The 19,586-nt window shown below is 36.1% G+C and overlaps 3 protein-coding genes across 4 annotated transcripts; all 3 read left to right on the plus strand.

Moving 5' to 3' along the window:
* The first annotated feature begins 4,004 nt into the window (after window positions 1-4,004).
* Window positions 4,005-5,612, plus strand: LOC125595105. The gene is made up of 3 exons (XM_048771042.1): window positions 4,005-4,656; window positions 4,722-4,826; window positions 4,882-5,612. Exons 1-3 carry the CDS (start codon window positions 4,005-4,007, stop codon window positions 5,610-5,612), a joined length of 1,488 nt encoding a protein of 495 aa, XP_048626999.1.
* Window positions 5,613-10,479: 4,867 nt separating this feature from the next.
* On the plus strand, window positions 10,480-13,495 carry LOC125595106. 2 transcript variants are annotated; one of them, XM_048771044.1, is made up of 6 exons: window positions 10,480-10,647; window positions 11,612-12,233; window positions 12,311-12,517; window positions 12,600-12,689; window positions 12,762-12,869; window positions 12,961-13,495. In XM_048771044.1, exons 2-6 carry the CDS (start codon window positions 12,039-12,041, stop codon window positions 13,189-13,191), a joined length of 831 nt encoding a protein of 276 aa, XP_048627001.1. In that variant the 5' UTR covers window positions 10,480-10,647; window positions 11,612-12,038; the 3' UTR covers window positions 13,192-13,495. The 2 variants fall into 2 exon arrangements, with proteins under 2 accessions (XP_048627001.1, XP_048627000.1); XM_048771043.1 differs by lacking the exon at window positions 10,480-10,647 and having other exon boundaries at window positions 11,397-12,233.
* LOC125595107 lies at window positions 10,595-11,396 on the plus strand. Its single transcript, XM_048771045.1, has 2 exons — window positions 10,595-10,832; window positions 10,926-11,396. Exons 1-2 carry the CDS (start codon window positions 10,716-10,718, stop codon window positions 11,328-11,330), a joined length of 522 nt encoding a protein of 173 aa, XP_048627002.1. The 5' UTR covers window positions 10,595-10,715; the 3' UTR covers window positions 11,331-11,396.
* Window positions 13,496-19,586: the final 6,091 nt, after the last annotated feature.

Raw genomic sequence — 19,586 nt, forward strand, 5'->3', positions numbered from 1 at the left:
CCATAGTTAGAAATATGCCATTTGCAAAGACACTCCCCAAAGCTTCCAACATGGGTACATGTTAATGGCAAGCTTATATCTATGTGGACACCCATCGGTTTAGTGACCATAATTATAGGTTTTTAGTGTTAGATTTTCCCTATGATGCAATTTGGGTTGTGGAAAATATTAATAGTTAATTTAATCTTATTATGAAAACTAAACAAATTTTTAACTTTTCACATAACATTTTAAGCATATCATTTCTTATGTTCTAAGTTAAAAACATCATTAAATCCCATCTAAAACAACACAAACTTGTAGAATATATATATATTATATATATATAATCTGTACTAGGGCCCGGACCCGCGCTACGCCTCGGATTGTCATTTCAATTGGTATCTTTCTTATTATTTTAATGTTTTTTAATTATTTTATACATACAATTATTTAATTTTGTTGTAGTGTACTTTCTGGTTCATTATATATTTTTTATAATCATAATAAGTATAGCTAATTTATATATTCATTGTTTTAAGTAAAATTAAATTGAATCTTTATTAAAAAACACATTTTCATACAATAATTAAAACAATTTGGTACAAATGGTGTATGATTGATTTTTTTAAACTTCTACAAAGTTTTTTATTATTTAATAACTATTTTTTTATTATAAACAGAATAATATTTGAGAATCTAACTATAGTTAAGATATTAGTTTTGATTAAAACCAGTGTTAAAAGTAATCCGTATATCTCATTTAGTTTATTTTTACCATTAAATAATAATTTAATTTTACAATTACTCTCTTTTGTAATGTTTGTAGACTTCTAACTTGTGTTTTTTTTCACATAATCCTTGATAACAATATTCAGGAATTAATGCATCTATTTTAATTGTTTAGGGAATTTAGATTCTTTTTCGGTCCAAAATTATGAGATCCAAAACTTATTTTATATTTTCATTTTTAGTAAAAAATACTGTTTTGATTATACACATTCTATTCATAAGCTTCATTGATTTTTTTATTTTTATTTCCAAAAATTTCAGCCATTTGGAAGGATTAGTTTTTTTTTTTCTTTATCTTTTCCAAACTTTAGTTTTTATTGTTTTTGTTAAACTTCATACATTATTTTGATTTTTGTAAAATTTTTTAATTTTCTTATTTGAAAAAGTAAACAAATGTTTTTGGCTTTTGTTGCATAATGTAGCATTAGTTTCTCTTCTTTAGGTATTCTCATATTTATCATCTCTTTTAAAAAACACAAACTGTAAATTTATATATATATTTATATTATTCTAGGGCCGGACCGGGTGGCGCGGTGTGGTTGTATTGGTTCATTTGTATTATTATTTTTGTTTTTTTATTTATTGATACATATATTATTTTTTTTGTGTGGGTAGGTGTACTGTTTGTGTTTATTATATATTTTATAATCATAATAAGTATTTAACTTATATATTCATTGTTTTAAGTAAAATAATGCCCCTTTTATTAAAAAAAAAAAACCATTTTCAAAAAACCCTTAAAAAAAATTTTGTAAAAAAAAAAGGTGTATGACTTAACCCCCCTAAAACTTTCCCAAAAGTTATTATTTTTTAAACCCCCCAATTTTTATAAATCCCCCCCCCCCCCCAGAATTTAATTATTTTTGATAAACCCCCCCCCCCCCCCCCCCCCCCCCCAAAAAAAAATCCAAACCCCCCCCCCCCCCCCCCATTTTACAACCTATTTTTTTTTTTTGTTTTTTTACGTTTTTTTTTTTTTTGTTTTTTTGTTTGTTGTTTTTTTTTTTTTTGTTTTTTTTTTTTTTTTTTTGTTTTATGTTTATGGTTTTTTTTTTGGTTGTGGTCCAATTTTTTTTTTTTTTTTGTGTTTTTTTGATTTTTTTTTTTTTTTTCATATTTTCTTTTAGTGTTTTTTTTTTGTTTCTTCTTCTTTTTTTTTTTTTTTTTTTTTTGTTTTTCTTTTTTTTTTTATTTTTTTGTTTTGTTTTTTTTTTTTGTTTTTTTTTTTTTTTTTTTTTTTGTTTTTTTTATTTTTTTTTTTTTTTTTTTTTTTGTTGTTTTGTTTTTTTTTTTTTTTTTTTTTTTTGTTTTTTTGTTTTTCTTTTTTTTTTTTTTTTTTTTTTTTTTTTGAGGACTAAACTTGGACAACACTTGGTTCCAAACATATAATATTTACAGGGTAAATTGCGAGAGTTTTTTTTTAAAAAGACATTTATTACCAAATGAAGTTAACTAGGTAGAAAACTAATGTTGCACAAAAAACAACATTTTCTTAGTTCAGGATGCATGCTCAACATGATTACTTACGAAGATGGGTTGTTTTGTTTCACAGATTGGAGGAACATTAGATTTCTGGTGGAGTGAGGCAGTCAATATTGTCCCGGTAATCTCACAAGTGACATAATTGTTAAAATGTTAAAGTCAGCGTTCTTTATAGAACAGTCGATTAGTCACAAAAAGGGAGAACAGTCGATGGTTAGAGGGGTTCAAGTCATGGTTTAGTTGCAAAGAGCTGCAATGGTCAATTTCAAAAAAGAAATGAATGCGCTGAACTGAATTTCAATCAATTAAGATCAATGTGTAGGAATCTCTACTCCAGATAGTGGTGACTATTTACATTAGCGTTGTTTTTAATGTGAATACACTGATTTGAGAAGAACTTGATAAGTACTGTACATAGAGTATACACCTCTCAGACATTATAGAGTTCAATTGCGATGAACCTTTCAAATTAGCATATGCGTTGTGTGCTTAAAACTATATGAATTCTATTTTAAATGGCAACGGAAACCCATATATTAAATATATACCTGAGAGCAGATTTCTTTCCTTCAGACACCAAAGAGCAGATTTCTTCTTTCCTTCAGACACCAAAGAGCACAGTGTAGTACTTGTAAAACAGAGAAGCATATTCGATGAGTCTGAGCTGTAGCGTAAGGCTTAATGATAATAACACTCATCGAAAAAATTAAGTTAGTACCTCTCTTTTGGGGTAAACCAAAGTGATTAAGTTGAAACCTGCAGTACGCATCAATGCTTAGCCACCTGATCAAAAAGCATCAATGCTTAGCCACCTGATCATGGAAAAAAATAACTAATGCCACGACGGAAGCATAATAGATAGATGGAACATGTATGGCGTATCTCCCCGATAATGAGAACGTCAATTCACAACTTTGTACTTTGGAGAACACATGACTAAGCAAAAGAAGGGGTTGGACAGTAGTTATTTTCACATATGTGGGCACAAAGGTTCATATTGTTAAGCCTTTTTTTTTTTAACAACGGTTCATATTGTTAAGCCAAAAAAAGGTTTTCAGCTTTAATAGAAAATTGTTTAGTAGTAATGTAAGAACCTACCCGAGAAGTATGGTCCTCATCCTCCACACCTGTAACCAATAGCAGTTAACATAAAGCCCAAAACTAATTCTGGAATGCTAATCAAAGTGCTTGAGTTGAAGCTATAAGTGTACTCACGGTAAAGGCAGATAATATATATGTTATTCCATTTCTCTCAGCTTCCTGAAGAGCTAGAATAAGCAACTTCTTTGGTGTCAGCGTTTCTTCCGTCATCTTTTTGTTCGTGAAAATTTTCATTGTGTTTCTTGCCATACGAACACATCAACCTAACCTTAAATTTTTCAGCGGAAGTGTTAAAACGTCCTGAAAATTGATCCGAAGTCGAAGAAACAATGGAACATTTTCAGATAGGAGGTGATGTTTACTTGTTTCCGGGAGAAGAAGCAACTTTTCTTATCGCTTGCAACTTCTTCTTCAGTAAGTTTAATTGCCAAATAGACAGAACATGAATGAGACCTGTGGAGAGAAAAAAAACTAACAGTTCTAAAATATGTGTTGTGGAAGTACCGAAGCGAAAAGAAGGATGAACAAATATGTTGGCGGCATCTGTTGAACCAAATCTTTCTCTTTCCCTGGACAGAGATAAAAAAAAAATACTGAGAATTTTTTTCTAGTATGGCAGAGAAGAGAGTGGCTATGGCGGTAAAACCGATATGAGTAAAGCCTATTATAGGCTCGAATGGGACTTCATCAAATTGGTATTACAGCGCTTCGGCTTTCATCCGAAGTGGATTAACTGGATCATGCAGTGTGTCTCTACAGTTACTTACTCCTTCTTCATTAACGGCTCGCCTAGAGGAAGAGTCACACCGAGTAGAGGTATCCGTCAAGGAGACCCTCTCTCACCATACATCTTCATTATGTGTAGTGAGGTTCTCTCGGGTCTATGTAACAAAGCGCAAGAGGACGAAACCCTTAAAGGAGTCCGTGTAGCACGAGGGTGTCCTCGTCTCAACCATCTCCTCTTCGCCGACGACACAATGTTCTTCCTTCGAGCAAGCAAGGAAAGTGGAGAGGCTCTATGCCGGTTATTGAAGCGCTATGAAGAGGCTTCCGGACAGTCAATCAACACTGAAAAATCGTCGATCAATTTCTCTAGACACGCCCCGGTAGCTCTAAAACGGCTGTCAAAGACGCTCTCTCGATCCAGAAGAGGGAGGTATCGGAAAATATCTTGGGCTTCCAGAGCTGCTCGGAAGGAAAAGAGAGACTTATTCTCATCATTAGTGGACCGCATAAAGCAAAAGGCCTGCGGGTGGTCAAACCGTTTCTTATCGACAGCCGGGAAGATGACTATGCTCACAAGTGTGTTATCCCCCATTCCGTCACACGCTATGTCTTGTTTCCAACTTCCGATATCTCTGTGTCAGAGAATTCAATCAGCGTTAACACGCTTCTGGTGGACACGAACATGGGAGACAAGAAGATGGCATGGATTGCTTGGTCTAAGCTGGTGCAACCCAAGGAAAGTGGAGGTTTAAACTTCAGAGACATTCAGAGCTTTAATGAAGCGTTCCTTGCAAAATTAAGTTGGAGGCTCATCAATCGTCCCGACTCCCTACTTGGCGAGTCCTGTTTGGGAAGTATTGCAACTCCGAAAGCTTCTTAGAATGCTCAGAGAAAACGGCAATCTCCCATGGATGGAGGGGGATTCTAATTGGTCGCGATATCATCATCAACTCTGCAGGCTGGGAAGTAGGCAATGGCTTCAGCATCAACATCTGGAAAAACCATGGCTCAGTTGCTCCACACAGCTGAGACCTATGGGGCCACCACCGAGAGAATTCTCCCAGCTCACAGTGTCGGATCTCATGCTCCCGGACCGAAATGAGTGGGATATTGATATGATCCAGCGAGTGCTTCCTTTCGAGGAACAGAGGATCCTAGCCATTAAGCCAAGTTTAACCGGGGCTCCGGATAAACTCTCTTGGCTGAGCACGGATACAGGAGATTATTCGACAAAAACCAGATACAAAGCAGTCCTTTCCTCTCGAAGTGTAGAGGATGCATGGAGTATAGAGGATGGTTCTTTCGATTGGAAGAAGAGTGTTTGGAAGCTTCAAACAACACCGAAGATCAAATTGTTCATCTGGAAAGCTCTTCATGGAGCATTACCCGTTAGCGAAGCTCTCAAAGCCAGGGGAATCAACACTGATGGACAATGCAAACGATGTATATGCCTGAATCTATTGATCATCTGCTCTTTCATTGCTCCTATGCTAGACAGTTTGGAAATCAGCCCCTGTCTCCCCAAGCATTGAGTACAGTGGATCCATAGATTTAAGGAGCAACTGGAGTAGCTTATGCTCAAGAAAGAGTTTGCCACCAACTGGAGTTTCTCACAGGAGCTTTGGCTCCTTGGATCACATGGCAGCTATGGTTAGCTCAGAATAAGCTCGTATTTGAAGGGAAAATCATCACTGTGGAAGAAACTATTTCCAGAGCATCTGCCTGCGCCCAAGAATGGATCTCGTGCCAAGATCAGGTGAAAAATGCAAAGTAAGTGATACCAACTAGACCTCCCTTGCAACCGGAATGCGCCTTGGTGAGAACCGACGCGGCTTGGAGCGAAACCTTAAAAATTGCAGGGCTAGGTTGGACAACTAGACGCCAAGAGAGAGACTTTCATTCGCGACCACAGTGCATCACGTAGAGTCTCCACTTGCAGCAGAAGGATTGGCTATGAGGGAAGCTCTTCTGAAATGCAGAGAAATTGCCTGTCAAAGCTCAGATGTGAATCTGATTCGGCTATCTTGATTAAGCCATAAATTTGCGCTCCCCACTGGTTGGTTTGTATGGTATTTTAGCTGACATTTACTCTATTGCATCCTCCTTTGAATCCATTTCGTTTACCTGGATCTCGCGTGAGAGAAACAGTGTTGCGGATGGATTGGCAAAGAATGTTTTATCATCGGAGCTGACCATTATGGCAGCAAAAAACTCTGTTTAAGTACGTTTGAATTAATGGAAGTTGTGTGTCAAAAAAAAAAAAAAAAGCTAAGCCTATGAAATTGACTGATGAAATTTCTGCAATGCGAAGATTGAATTCATCTATCATCCTCTTAAAATTGGTATCATTTGGTGTTGCTTTAGCAGTAGAATATTATTCTAGCTTCAGTACTGCAAATACATAATAGTGTGAGAAGATATATCATGATTCTAATCATCTTTAATATATTATCATCAAATTTAATTCAGAGAGACAATTGACACACTACTGAAAATGAGTATTCATAGCCATTATAGATAGTGTTTTTCGTTAAGTGCTATGGTTGACGCTTCCGTAATTTTTACATCGTTTGATCAATGATAACGCTATAATATCTGGGGCGGGAAAACATACAATCTAGCGCGTACATCTTAGGCGAAAAAACGTTATAAAGATGGAAACCGCGAAATTTGGCAATACTGCTATAAAAAAATAAAAATAAAAAATAAATTAGTCAAAAAAGATACCTTTTGCCCAATCTCTTTTCTCTCCCGACCTCCCGATTCCTTTTTCTCTCTAACACTCCCTCGATTTCATTTCGATCTTCAATACTCATCCAAATTCTATCAAATCGATCCACACTCATTCCAGCTTATCGATTTGTCTCATTTATCAGTTTGATCTCTGATTCATCTTTAGTTCATCGTTAAAATCAAATTGAGGTGCTCAAAATTGACAGCAATTAAAGGTAAAATTCAAATATTTGATTTGAAGGTTTTGAGTCAACATCGTATTTCGATTGCGAATTTGAGCAATGATTTCATAGCCATAAATGATCAATCTTGTTTTTTTATTGCAGATTCTTGAACTTTACTGTTCAATTATCTTGATACCTTTTGATCAGAATACTGAATATATCTCTTCCCTAAGCTCATTCACATTTCTCTTTCTCATGTTCTAGGTATCTATACTTCTTAACTCTCGACTCTGATTCTTTCGATTCTTTGTCACTGCTTCTGATCTCTCTTCTGTTTATTTATTGATGTGTTCTGTCTAACTCAGATCTTTGAGAATTATCTGATTATATGTTAACTTGTAATTCAGCTATGTATTTGTTCTATAATAATTGATAGTTTGGTGTAATAGGTATATTCTAGAAGAATGGATTAGGCTATGGGTTTGGAATCTAAAGGTATACTTAATATATTCATATAATTTAGTAATGAGATATGTTGATACTGATTATGATTGTTTTGTTCATAATATTCAGTCTGAATAACTTTGTTTTACTGATTATGAATGGTTGACTGTGATATGAGCGTTAGTCTGCTGAGGTAGTCTGTTGCGTGAATGTCTGAGATCGAGGTACTTTTGAATTTCTTCGTTTTTGCAGATTCTGATTCTATGTTGCTTCTTCTTCTGCTGCAGATTCTGTTAGCGTGTAAGCTTCTGTTCTTCTTTTGTTTGGTTTTTAGTTTGTCTTCGTTGTGGTTTGATATATTCTTCGTTGTTTTGTCATAAAAATTTGTATAAATTGTGTGTAGCTGTGGTGTTATTTTGGAAATGGAAAAGGCATGGGTTTGGCTACCAAGGTATGAATATGTTCCATATTTCATTAAGTAATAGAAATGAGTTGATTATTTATGTTGACATCTCATGTTGATAATTTGTATGTACTTACGAGCTAACCTTGAGTATGAGGAAGGAGCAAAACAATTTGTGACAGAATCAGCGAGGTTGTTGGGTAATCATGTAGAGATTCTATGTCCTTGCATAGATTGCCCGAATGTTTGCCACCAAGTTAGTGAAACAGTATTAGAGCATTTAGTTATTAGAGGGATGGATCTTAAGTACAAGAGAAATGCAAGTTGGAGTAAGCATTGGGACGTAAGGAATACTAACCGGGGTGATTTTCAGAATTCTGAATCAGAGGCTTATGAGTTGATTAGGACAGCATTTGAAAAGAAGGAAGTGAACAGCGATCAGAGCACATTGAGGCCAGTTTGAGGGTTCTGAAACTAATGAAGATTCAGAGTTTATGAAGAAATTAAAGGATGCTGAAACTCCTTTATACACAAGGAGTCCCAATCACACTAAGGTTTCTGCAATCATGGGCCTCTACCGCATTAAAGTGAAGAGTGGGATGTCAGCGAACCACTTTGATCAGCTTTTGACATTGGTTCATGATTTTCTTCCTCAGGATAATGTGCTTCCAAAGTCCACAGATGAGATGAAGAAGTTTTTGAAGATTTTTGGGTTTGGCTATGATATGATCCACGCATGCAAGAATGATTGTATCCTTTATCGGAAACAATATGAGAAGATGGAAATCTGCCCAAGATGTAGTGCATCCAGATGGGAAACTGATAAACACACTGGTGAGGAGAAGCAGGGGATTCCAGTGAAGGTCCTAAGGTATTTTCCGATCAAGGAGAGATTGAAAAGGATGTTTAGATCAAAAAGGATGGCTGAAGAATCGCGTTGGCATTTCAGCAATGCTAGAGTAGATGGTACATTGCGACACCCAGTGCATTCATTGACTTGGGCTCAAGGAAATGATAAATGGCCAGATTTTGCTGCTGAACCGAGAAACCTTCGACTTGGCCTGTCTACAGATGGTATGAATCCTTTCTCTATTCAGAGTACTAATCACAGTACATGGCCAGTGATGTTAGTGAACTACAACATGCCTCCAACTATGTGTATGAAGGCAGAGAATATAATGCTCACCATGCTCATCCCTGGTCCAACTGCACCGAGCAACAACATTGACGTATATCTGGCACCACTGATAGATGATTTAAAGGATTTGTGGAGTGAAGGTATAGACGTATATGACTCATTTCTGAAGAGACATTCAGACTTAGAGCTTTGCTGATGTGGACTATCACGGATTATCCAGCGTTAGGGGTTCTTTCTAGATGTAAAGTGAAAGGGAAACAAGCATGCAACGTATGTGGTAAGGATACACATAGTAGATGTTGAAGTTCAGTCGGAAATATGTGTATATGGGCAATAGAAGACGACTCAGACCAGGTCATCCATACAGGAGCCGCAAGGGATGGTTTGAATAGGTGGAGAATGGAACTGTAAATAGGATTCAAACGGGACATGAGATATGTGAGATTCTTAAGAATTTCAAGAATGAGTTTGGGAGACCGTTGCCTAAGGAAAAAAAAACGAAAACGAATTGAAGTGGGTGAAACGAGATGGTTGCAGAGGAAGAATATGAAGAACATTTTGATCAATGGCGTTGGAAGAAACGATCAATATTGTTTGAGTTACCATACTGGAAGGTTAGTATTTTGTCAATATAAATTTCAATAATGTTATATTAACATATATAATTTGAACGTAACAATTTAAAGTTTAATGTATTAGGACATGCCGGTACGTTACAACATTGATGTCATGCATGTGGAAAAGAACGTTTCTGATGCTTTACTGTCTACTTTAATGGGGAGTGCTAAATCAAAAGATGGCTTGAAAGAAAGAAAAGACTTGGAAGACATGGGAATTCGAAGTAACTTGCACACAGAGACACGAGGAAAGAGGATATACTTGCCTCCAGCGGCTTATTGGCTCTCCAAAGAAGAAAAGAGCATCTGCAAGCGTTATCTAAGTTCAGAGGCACGGATGGCTACTGTGCCAATATCTCGAACTGTGTTTCTTTAAATCCTCCTAGCATTGGTAGTATGAAGTCACACGATCATCATGTACTAATGCATAATCTTCTTCCTGTGGCATTGAGAGGTTTGCTACCAAAGGGAACGAGGAATGCTGTTACTCGTGTATTCAACTTCTTCAACAAATTGTGCCAGCGTTCTATTGACCCAGAGAAGTTAATATACTTAGAGTCTGAGTTTGTAGAGACAATGTGCGAATTGGAGCGTTTCTTTCCTCCATGCCTTTTTGATATCATGTTCCACCTTCCCATTCATCTAGCTAGGGAGGCACGTTTGGGTGGACATGTCCACTTTCGGTGGATGTATCCCTTTGAGAGGTATTGATTATTTGTTACTTTTCTTACGTATTTTCTGACATGTGTTTTGTATATTAATATTTAGTTGAATATGTTTAGGTACATGAAGACACTTAAGGCATATGTTAAAATTATGCAAGGCCAGAAGCGTGTATGGCTGAAGGATACTTGGCTGGTGAATGCATTGCCGTCTGCTTAGAGTTTCTTCAGAATTCTGTACCAGTTGAAGAAACACTAAAGCGTAATGAAGAGTTGAGCCTGATGAGCTCATACTTGAAGGACGTCCATTGCGGAAGCCTATAAAAGTAACACTTTCAGAGAAAGAAAGAGACATATCTCATCGATATGTGTTGTTGAACACATCAGTTATGGAGCCATATCTTGCGTAAGTTCATACTTGTTTCACCCTTACTGTCTACTTTATTATAATACATGTACTGTAATTTATGACTCATGGAAAACAGTATGCATATGGAAGAGTTGCAATCTGAGGATGTTCGATGCGAAACAAATGAAACTTTATTGTGGAGATATCATACCGAGAGGTTTGCACACTGGATAAAGCAAAAGGTTAATTCTCTAATATTCTCATGTTCAAGGAATTTATATTCGTAGAAGCTCATTCATGTAGTTTATTCACTAATATTGTTATGTTCTTCTTAGATACCTACCAACTCAGAAGCTCATTCATCGAAGCTTAGGTGGTTGGCGTATGGGCCAAGGGTTATTGCTCAGTCTTACAAGGGATATGTCATTAACGGACATCGGTTTCACACAGATGATGTAAAGCTAAAGACTCAGAACAGTGGGGATTCATATGAAGCCTTCACCATGTGTCGGTCAAGTGCACGAGATAGTGGACAGATGGGAGATGTAGTTGTTTACTATGGTGTGATCAAGGAGATAATAATGTTGGATTACCACATGTTTCAAGTACCACTCTTCAAGTGTACTTGGGCCAATACAGGGAATGGTGTGAAGGAAGAAGACGGATTTACAATTGTTAATTCTGAAAACGAACCAATCTTCGTATCTGTTAGATCCATACATTCTTGCATCCCAAGCTAAACAGGTGTTCTATTCCCGAGAAGATGACTCTTCGCCGTGGCATGTTGTTATGAGGCGCCCACCGAGGGGATATCACGAGTTAGAGACAGAGGACGAATTTTCTGGTGCACCGTCAGTTGAGGCAGTTGATGTGTTGGGGAATTATTCTTCTGATGACGAGGGTTTTTGTGTTAGAGAGGACTGTGAAGGAGTCCTACTAGGGGATTAGTACATAATCTGTTTTTAATGGAATTTATTTATGTATATAGTCTGTTTTAAATAGATTTTGTTATGGTTTCAAGGATCCAACATGGTGAAGTTTCAAGAAAACTTGTCTAGAGGAGGAATGTCTAGAGGAGGACTGTCTAGAGGAGGAATGCCTCGTCGAAGTTTGCGTCAACAAGGAATAGATGTCACTCCTATTGGAAAGGCGATCAAAAAAGTGGTTGGCCAACGAAAAAAAAGAAAAACTAGACAGATAAATGAAGTAGTAGATAAAGAGACAGAGGAAGAAGTTGGTGAAGACATGGAGAAAGACGTTGGTGAAGACATGGAGAAAAACGTTGGTGAAGAGAATGTATAGAAGTTGGTCAAACTGTTGAGAAAGAAGTTGAGCAACAGGTTAGAGAAGAACATGTTGAGGAAGAAGTTGAGCAACAGGTTGGAGAAGAACATGTTGAGGAAGAAGTTGCTATAACAAAGAAGAAGAGAACCAGAGGCTTGACCAAAATGCAGAAAGTGGCAAAAGACCCTCTGGTTAAGGTTGATGTGCAATTCACTACAACTGGCAAACATTATGGACCTGGTTCAGTAACCCTTTCATCATTCCTGGGTCCACTTGTAAGGGAGCATGTGTCGGTTCTACGTGAAGATTGGAGGCAGCTCGATGATCAGACAGAGGACATACTATGGGAGGAAATTCAGGTATATAAACGTTGTCTAGATCCTTAATTTTAAAATCTGATAACATTTGTGATTTTAACTTTTTAAATATGTTATAGGGGAAATTTAATTTGACAGAAGAATGGCAGAAAGATGCAGTTTTCCAGCAGATGGGTTGTTTGTGGAGGGCTTCCAAGTATAGACTTGTTTCCCAGTTGCGTGCTGCAAAAAGTAACGCTGTGAGACTTAACTTAAAACCAAGCAACATACAATCTATTGAAACTTGGAATACATGGGTGAAGAACATGACTAGCCCATCGTTTCAGGTTATATATGTTTACTTTCATCTGTAAATTCTGAATTTATTAGGGTTTCTTACATTGAACTGTGGTTTCACTTGCTTTTTAGATAAGAAGTAACAAATACAGAGAACTAAGGAGGGCTCAGATACCCCACACCACAAGCCGCAAAGGAATGTTTCGCCTATCTCAGGAGATGGTATTTCTCTTTATATTGTAATGTATGTTGGTTGTTGATCTGCAAACATTTACCTTTACATTTTGCTTGTAGAAAGAAAAGAGTTCAGACCCCAAACAGGTTACAAGGAGTAAGGTGTGGCTAGTAGGACACACCTATACAGATGGGACCCCTGTGCGTCCAGAATTTGCAGATACATTTGTAAGAATTTACCTTTACCCTATTATTTGAGATATGATTTTTTCCGGTTTAGGCTTGTATAGGTTACACATAGTTGTTAATGTATTGTCAGGAAAAAATTCAGTCAGTTGATAGTCAGATGGACTCCACATCTTGTGATAATGTTAGAGAAGATGCTGTTAGTCAAGTACTCGGAAAAGACAAATGTGGAAGAGTTAGAGGGTTGGGTAGAGGTGTTACCATTACTAAGCTAGCATTCCGTCAGGCTAGAGATTCAAAAGTAGAAAATCTTGAGGCTAAACAAGTTGAATTGATTAGCAAGGTGGACCACTTGAATATGTAGTTCGTCAATTAGCTGGGAAGCGTAGTGATCATGGGTCTTCTCAATCGGAAATAAGTGATGTTAGCAAAGGAGGAATTAGGTGTCAGCTCCTTGACTGGTATGCAGTAGAAGATATTGTTGTCGGGGAAGAAGAATTTTGCTCTGCTGAGCCAACATACAAGATTGGTCGCATTCCTCCTCGCCCTAATGCGGCAGCTGTTATAGTGAAGAGTGTAGTAAAGACAGAAGCTTCTCTCTGGAGGCCTACACAAACCCAATTCTCGCTTGAAGATGTTGTGGGAGTCAAAATTCCATGGCCGGTTGATAAAGTGATTTTGACGATGAAAATTCTACAAGAACTGGAATAAAGCTTCTGGATCCTCGGTAATATTTATATTTAACTTGCTTATTTGATTTTATAGTAGTATAGTCTTTGAAGGTAAAATATTTATGCATGACTCCTTAGGGTACAAATGGGAATGAATCAATCGAGAGATGCCAAATTTATGATTGGAATAGCAATGATTGTGTTATTGCTGAGGGTGTCATGTGTTCAACTGACCAGAAGGAAATGGTGAACAATATACCATTGGGTCCTAATGCTGTAATTATGATGGTCGATGCTGTGCTTAAACCCAATGCGTTTTTGTGGAGACCAACTGCGGAGATGTTTACAGTGGGTGATGCTTTGAATGCAAAATTGCATGGCCAGTTCATAAGATTCAGTTGCTGAAAATACCTACACAAGCTGAGTCAGTTACAAAACCACCACCGGTAAGCATCGCACGTTATGTTTATAATATATTTTTGATGTTGGTGTGAGATATTTTCTAATCAATATTGTTAAATTTGATTTTGACTTCTAGGCTACTGCAAGTAACAAGACTACTGCAAGTAAAAGGACGAGTAATACCAATGGTAATGCAAAGAAGAAGTGCATCATGTTCGAGTGTAACAACTATGGACGGATTGTCGCTGAAGACCGAGTATGTTCTACTGATCCAGAAGACCGTGTTCATTTTGTCCCACTAGGTCCCAACGCTAGCAAGGTCTGGATAGAAGTTTCAAAGATTAGTGATGCAGGAGTGTGGAGACCAAATTCAAAAGTTCAGTTCATTTCGGATGCAGTTGGCATCACAGTCGCTTGGCCTAATGATAAAATCAGATTTATCTAAGAAATGTTTTTTTCTCCTCTATTGATCTAAGACATTTTCCATCTTTTCCCTATGATTTTTCTCGGCTCTTAACTTTGTGTTGGTCTGTAATATTTCAACTGGTATGTGTACTTTATGACTAGTTGCAGGTTCTTTTATTTTAACATTTTAGAAATTATTAAAATATTTCAAATAAATACATCTTATTCGGAAAAAAACATAACAATCAAAATTAACAAAAAAATAATATAAGTAAACCACAAAATATAACCAAACTTATTGAAGTTTTAGGGTGTAGGGTTAGTTTAGGGTTTGGGTATTATTTAGGGGTTAGGGCATATTTCGAGTTTAGATTGTTTTGGTATAAGTTAATTTTACTTATTGGACAACCATACACACATAATAATTTTTTTTGTATTTGTGGTTCATACTTATTGGACAATCATGTTACTTCTCTAGATATTTAGGGTACTCTATCATTATAACTTCATTTTTAACAAAACTCGAATATACATCAAAATAAATTTTCTAAATTTTTTATAAATCATAATTCGTGACAATATAAAACATTTGTATTATTAAATTTATTTTCATAATTTCATATGTATAATAAACATTAATTAAACCCACAAACGATGAGGTCCAATAACAAGAGTTTCCTCGGATTGCTGACGTGGCAGATATCTAGCCGTCGCTCAGATAGCTTCAAAGAGCTATCTAAACCGTTAATTATTCTTCACTTTGCTCACGATTGATGATGTGGCGTGAATTACACACCCGTCTACAATCAGTAGAACAACAAATCCCATCCGTTAATTCTTATGATATTATCTTTATCAATCCGCAAAATTTGGACTCGTCGTCATTTTTTTAATTCTCTCTCAGATTACAAAACGTTAAGTAACTTGCCTCTCCGCCGGTAACTCAACTCAACTCCGACAATTATTAGGTCTTTTGAACTTCCATTCTCGAACCCAACTCAGACGATTCAGATCTACAGGTACATTCACTTCTTTCTCTGTCAGATTCGGATTTCATTTCTTTCTCTGTCGTTTTTTACCAGTTCTGTTTATTTTTCTAATTTTATTGTTGTTGTCTCCTTACAGATTATGCTAAAGACCTTAAAGAACTTGAAGAACTTGAAGAAACTGAAGAACCTGAAGAACTTGAAGAACCTGAAGAACTCGAAGAACTTGTCTCATATATTTAGATTCTCTGTTTTAAAATGTCAAGAAGTTGTATTTGTTGTTTACTTTACCCGCCAATTTATTTTGTATCAACGTATACCGCGATGAATTTGCAATATTAAATCAACTTCAATTCTCAGTATATTTGTATTTGGCCTTCACAATTCAACTAATAAATATTTGGAATTTATAAAATAAATTCCATGAAACTACTAATTTTATAAAATTTTCGTCAATAATTACAAATAATTCCACATTTCAGAAAATTTTACAAAATTCATAAAACAAATATCCAAAACTATTACAAAATTCTGAAAACAGAAAATTTATGAATTAATTCCTGATATAAATGAAATAGCATTTCCTCACCACTACCCAAAACAAATACAAACGCTATATAAATCAACAATATGATTAATATATCTGATTCATAACATAGTTTAATCGCTATTTTAAAACGAAATGATGACATGTTAGAAACGCTATATTAAACTCTCATACAATAGCGCTACAAAACACCGCTATCAAAAGGCAAAGACCTATTGTTGCGGGCGTACACATAGCGTTTCTAACTCCGCTATACTATCCAACCATAGCGTTTATTAGATGCTATAAATACGCGTTTTTCCTGTAGTGACATACCCCTTTCAGAGGTAAGCTCTTGGCAATGTAGGATCTAACTCGATGACTTTGTTATCTGCAAAAACTCTGCTCATGGAGAGTCACAATAAATCATATGGACATATGGTAGGCTTAGTAAACAGCAACTAATACTGAAAGTAGAATCATCTGGAAAGAAACTTAAAGACATAGAGGGTAAGCCCAGTGCCGTCCCGGTAATTTGGTGACCTAAAGCATATTTATATACAATATCATATATTTATAAAATAAATATAATAAATAAATATATATATATATATATATATATATATATTCTATTTGAAATATAAAATGATATAGTAGATTAGTTACATCAGATAATTAGTAGATATTTTAGTAATATAAAACCACTAGTTTGTTTGAACAATTATTATTTGTAATCCTAAGTAACACAAAAAATAGAAACACAGATAACAAATAAATTATTTCAACTTAAAGAGGTTGTTTCAAAAAAAATCGAACTAAGAGAGGAACGCACATGTAAAAAAAGAAGGAAACAATACAAGTCAACATAAACCATAACATTGAAGGTGCACACTCCAACTCAAACAAAAGTGAAAATAATGTTTTTAACCACTTGACCATAATCATTTTTCAAAAAATGTGGCCTCTAAAATTGTAAGAAAATTTGAGCCTAAAGCTCTTGCCTCACTGGACTTATGGCAGGGACGGCCCTGGGTAAGCCAAACGAAGGCCTCAGGTCAACACAAAGGAGTTTTGATTAATCTAATCAATGAAGATGGTAGAATCTTTTTCATACTTACCCAATGAGGCGATGATGTAAATATCTGAAGGGTTATCAATAGAAAGCTAACCGTCAATCTAGAGATCATCGTAGTGGCGTTTTCCAGCGATATTCCGTTTTGTCTGCCCCGCATTTTCTCTAGTACATTAAAATAAATAGATACAGAAAATATAATAACTCACCTCTAGTGTATTTATCAGCTACGCAGCAAGCATTAGCTAGTCTTTGACCAAACCTACTATAAAAGTGACCCCAAACATCAGATTAACAAAGATAAAACAATAGAGAATCAAACAGGCATGAAGGGAAGATTTATAGCGATCATCGAGAGAATGCATGTAGGTTGATGTAGTGGACATTGATTTCTCTTTATTGGAGAGCAGTTATAGAACGGTTTTGTAGATGAAATGGTAACGGTTGGGTTGATGTTGCAGATGAATAAGGTGAATGAATTGAAGACTTTTCTTGTAAGGAAGGTTAATTGGTTGACATTTGCAGAAATCAGAAACGGTGATGGTGAAGTGGAAGAGACGACGATTGGAAGTTTGCAATGAACATTGTGTTTAGAAGGAGAGTTGGGCTGATTTGAAATGGGCCACTCTGAAATGGGCCGATCATTATTGCGCTCCAATCTGTATACAAAACCCATTTTCAAAACACACAGCCCACTCCTTACGAAATGATTAAATGAAACGATGAGTTTAGTGAGAGGGGACACGTGTCAAGCATATAGCAATCGATTTTATGACGTGGACGACGACGTGGCGCATCCTGAAGTGAATAAACAATACTTTTTTTTTGAAACACTAATAAACAATACTTTATATATAATGATTTCTGATCAATTACTCCATAGAAAATATAATTACTCATCTGTCGTGCTTCCCTTCCTCGGCGACCGCCATGGCTGACTTCATCAGCTACGCAGCAAGCATTAGCTACGTCTTTGACCAAACCTAAAAGTGACCCCAAAACATCAGATTAACAAAGATAAAACAATAGAGAATCAAACAGGCCTGAAGGGGAGATTTATAGCGATCATCGAGAGAATGTTTGTAGGCTGATGTAGTGGACATTGATTTCGCTTTATTGGAAAGAAGTTATAGATTGTTTTGTAGATGAAATGGTAATGGTTGGTTGAGGTTGCAGATGAATAAGGCGAATGAATGAAGACTTTTCTTGTAAGGAAGGTTAATTGGTTGACATTTGCAGAAATCAGAAACGGTGATGCTGAAGTGGAAGAGATGACGATTGGAAGTTTGCAACGGACATGTGTTTTAGAAGGAGAGTTGAGATTATTTGAAATGGGCCACTCTGAAATGGGCCGATCATTATTGCGCTCCAATCTGTATACAAAACCATTTTCGAAACACACAGCCCACTCCTTACGAAATGATTAAATGAAACGATGAGTTTGGTGAGAGGGGACACATGTCATGCGTATAGCAATCGACTTTCTGACGTGGACGACGACGTGGCGCGTCCTGGAGTGAATAAACAGTACTTTATATATAAAGATTTTTGATCAATTACTCCATTGGAAATATAATTACTTATCTGTCGTGCTTCCCTTCCTCGGCGACCGCCATGGCTGACTTTATCAGCTACGCAGCAAGCATTAGCTACGTCTTTGACCAAACCTACTGTAAAAGTGACCCCAAAACATCAGATTAACACAGATAAAACAATAGAGAATCAAAGAGGCCTGAAGGGGCGATTTATAGCGATCATCGAGAGAATGCATGTAGGCTGATGTAGTGGACATTGATTTCCCTTTATTGGAAAGCAGTTATAGAACGTTTTTGTAGATGAAATGGTAACGGTTGGGTTGAGGTTACAGATGAATAAGGCGAATGAATTGAAGACTTTTCTTGTAAGGAAAGTTAATTGGTTGACATTTACAGAAAACAGAAACGGTGATGGTGAAGTGGAAAAACGACGATTGGAAGTTTGCAACGAACATTGTGTTTAGAAGGAGAGTTGGATTGATTTGAAATGAGCCACTCTGAAATGAACCGATCATTATTGCGCTCCAATCTGTATACAAAACCATTTCCGAAACACACAGCCCACTCTTTACGAAATTATTAAATGAAACGATGAGTTTTGTGAGAGGGGACACGTGTCACGCGTATAGCAAACGACTTTCTGACGTAGACGACGACGTGGCGCGTCCTGGAATGAATAAACAGTACTTTTATATATAAAGATATAGCTTTTGAGAACTTAAATAGTTATCATTTAAACGGAAACAAGAATATCATTTGATAATTAATACAGAGGAAGTAAACTAAATGATTTTATGTTTTGCTTTTTACACCACCAACTCAATCCCTATACTAAACATAACACGAGAACACTTTAAGACTTTGATTGGTAGAATATTTGTAATAGCATAACGATTTTTATTATTCAATCAACTATTATTAATAGCATATAAATTGAGTAATCTTTTTATTTTTTGTTCATTACTCCATTTTCTACTTTACTTTCTCAATTTTGGAGTAAAATATGGAGCGAGGTTGGAGATGCTCTAAATTCTTATCATCAGTTATTATAGTCAAGACCTAAGATCCCAAATTAAATGCATATGAGCCTAATTGTTATAAAGTCTATATAAAATTTTAAAATTACTTGATTCCAGCGGTGCCATCGAATGTGCAAAGACCT

Source organism: Brassica napus (genome assembly GCF_020379485.1).
Source record: "Brassica napus cultivar Da-Ae chromosome C9 unlocalized genomic scaffold, Da-Ae chrC09_Random_44, whole genome shotgun sequence".
Taxonomy (NCBI): domain Eukaryota; kingdom Viridiplantae; phylum Streptophyta; class Magnoliopsida; order Brassicales; family Brassicaceae; genus Brassica; species Brassica napus.